Here is a 2,558-nt window from a genome sequence, read left to right on the forward strand (position 1 = left end):
CCCCGATTTACCTGCAACCATCCCCGGCTCGGGAGGAAGCACCAAGGCAGCGCTGATGTCAGAAAGGTGGGGGGCCCCGCCCCACCCCCCCAATTCCCTGAAAAGGAGGAAAACCTCAACTGCATCTCGTTGGCTGCCGCTGGCCTGCCCACCCACGCCCCAGTGCCACCTGCGCCTAGCGTCCCTGACTGATCCGATAGGGTCAGCGTGGCCGGCCTCCACCCTCCTCCCACTGTGCTGTGCAGACGCCCCTCCATCTGGGACGACTGAGGGGGGCCTCCCTGCTAAGAGCCCACAGACAGGCCAGGGCCAGGGCTGTGTGGGGAGGGTCTGCAGTGAATTCTCTGCTCCTGCTTGGCCTGACACCAAAGCAGCTGGCCCTGGTGAGGGGGGGACAGGGAGGGCTGGAGCCTGGAGCCAACTCAGGAGAGGGGGGCGGCCCCAGGGCCAGAGGGGCTTGGACAGGTGCCACCCCTCCCTCATGTCCCCTTTCTCACCAGGGTTGGGGGTGGGTGGGTGGAGGGTTTACAGCCCTCTCGCCACAGCACTGGGGACAGCTTGGCTCAAGGGTCCCCAGGCACCAGGCAACTAGGGACATGTCCCATTCTGGTAGGGGAAGGGGAGCCTGGAGCCAGAGTCATCCTGGCTGGGGCCCTGGGGCCTGGCCAGCAAACTGTCCCTGATGCCCTGAGGGGCCGGCCTGCACCCTCTGTCCAGCACCCCTCAACCCAAGCCCAGCCTCCTGGCCAGGTGTGTGGCCTTGGCCCTGTACTGGGGGAGGGCAGGGGTGGGGGGGGGCAGCTGAGAGGCTCAGAACCTCACCTGGCCAGAGGGTATATGTAGGGGGAGAGAAATGTGGTTAGAGCCCCCTGGGGGAAGGGGGAGAAGACGAGGAAGGGGTCTGCCTGGGGTCTTGGACAACAAGGACCCCCTCCCCAGCACCAAGCCCCCAACACCTCCTCTTCCCTCCCCCTCCCGCCACCCCACCCCTCGAAGAGAAATATGCCGATGGGTGTCGTGTCCAGAAACCAGCAGGTCTGCAAGGAGAAGGGGCTGGTGCCGGGTGGGAGAGATTCCAGGAGAGAGGGGAGAGTGCAGGGGTGCAGTGAGGGGCGGGCCTCGGGGGCTGGCAGCCCAGGCCTCTGAGATGGGGGTGGGGAGGGTGGGAAGGGGAGTGGAGCAGCTCAGAGGGACCCCTGCCTCACCTCCCTCCCTCGCAGGGGATGCTCCGCTGACCACCGTAATTTCAAGACCAAAGGGACCCTTTAAGTGTCCCCTGCAGCCCTGCCCTGGATCAAATCCATTTCTAGACACTCCTGGGGAAGTGGGGGGAAGGGGGGGAGGGAATGGCCATCCCCAACACCCACTCCTGCATCAGAGCCTTTGGGCTGGAGTGCCTCCCCAACCCCATCATGAACAAGAGCCCCCACCCCCACCCGCTTGGAGCCCTGTGCAAGAAATTACGGTGCTCCCCGGAAGTCCCCCGGACAGGTCTCTGCGCCCCCTGCCCGCCCCCTGGTGCTCTAAGCACTACAGCCCAGAAGAAACCCTGACTGCAGCTTTGCAAGTGTGAAAGAAACAGAGAAAAGAAAACCAAACCAAACCAAAAAAAGCAAAAACCAAAAAAAAAAAACACAAGAAACGCTCCCCCACCCTGCGTTCCCCCCACCAGGAGGCCCGCCCCCACCCGCTCCCTCCTCCCCCCTGCTTATTAATTGGTTTTATTTGTTTGTTTTTGAAGGCAGGCTGTCCCCTTCCCAGGCTGGGGACAGCTGTCACCCATTCCCCTAGGGCTGGCCCCACCACCCAAGCTGGTCAGGGACAGGAATGGGGGAATCGGGTTGGAGGTAAGAGGAGGTGGGGACAGGGTGCTCCGCGTTCCAAGACAGCTCTGGGCCTTGCAAACGTCAAACCAGAAGGGACTTAGACCACCAAGAGCCCCCCGAGAGAGAGAGATGAGGAGGAATCTGTACCCCAAAAGGAAAACAAACCTGTCCCCCCACCAAGTCCAGCCCACCTCCCCACCCCCAACCAGAAACATGTTTATAAAAGTTGTAAGAAAGAGGTGGGAGAGAGAGAGAAAGAGAGAGAGAGAGAGAGAGAGAAGAGAGAGACACAGCTCACCGGGTGCCCTGGCTGGGGGCTGGGGAAGGGAGTCCCTCCCTCCCCACCCGCCCTGGACGCTTAGACACTTCTCCTGAAGGAGGCAAAAGAAATATGAGAGAAGGCCAGGTCCCTGCAAGGGTCAGGGACCAGGAAGGAGGGACAGGGAGAGACAGAGAGGGGGAGGCAGGGAGAGGGGGAGAGAGAGAAAGAGAATCCTGCCCCAGCTCAGAGAGGAGCTGTTATCTGGAGGGCGGAGGTGGCCTTGGCCTGGCCGCACCAGGGCTGGCCCCACCTGGAGGACACCCCGGGGTCGGAGGGAGCGACTGGACCGAGGTGGGGAGGGGTGGGGCGGGGAGGGCAGGTCACATAAGTACCGGGGAACAGATAGAACAAAGTGTGAGTTAGGGGTTAGCATCGGTAAGTGTTTACCTTTCTGCTCCACTTCTACTTTA

General features: G+C 62.1%; 1 protein-coding gene across 1 annotated transcript in view; it reads right to left on the minus strand.

The window, feature by feature from the left end:
• ADGRL1 (adhesion G protein-coupled receptor L1) overlaps positions 1-2,558 on the minus strand; it is a 44,722-nt gene that overhangs the window by 21,738 nt on the left and 20,426 nt on the right. The window contains exon 4 of the mRNA XM_006161050.3: positions 2,536-2,550. Within this exon, the coding sequence (XP_006161112.2) occupies positions 2,536-2,550 (15 nt within the window). The remainder of the gene's footprint in view (positions 1-2,535; positions 2,551-2,558) is intronic.

This window comes from Tupaia chinensis, unplaced genomic scaffold (assembly GCF_000334495.1).
Source record: "Tupaia chinensis unplaced genomic scaffold, TupChi_1.0 Scaffold138060_1, whole genome shotgun sequence".
NCBI lineage: Eukaryota > Metazoa > Chordata > Mammalia > Scandentia > Tupaiidae > Tupaia > Tupaia belangeri.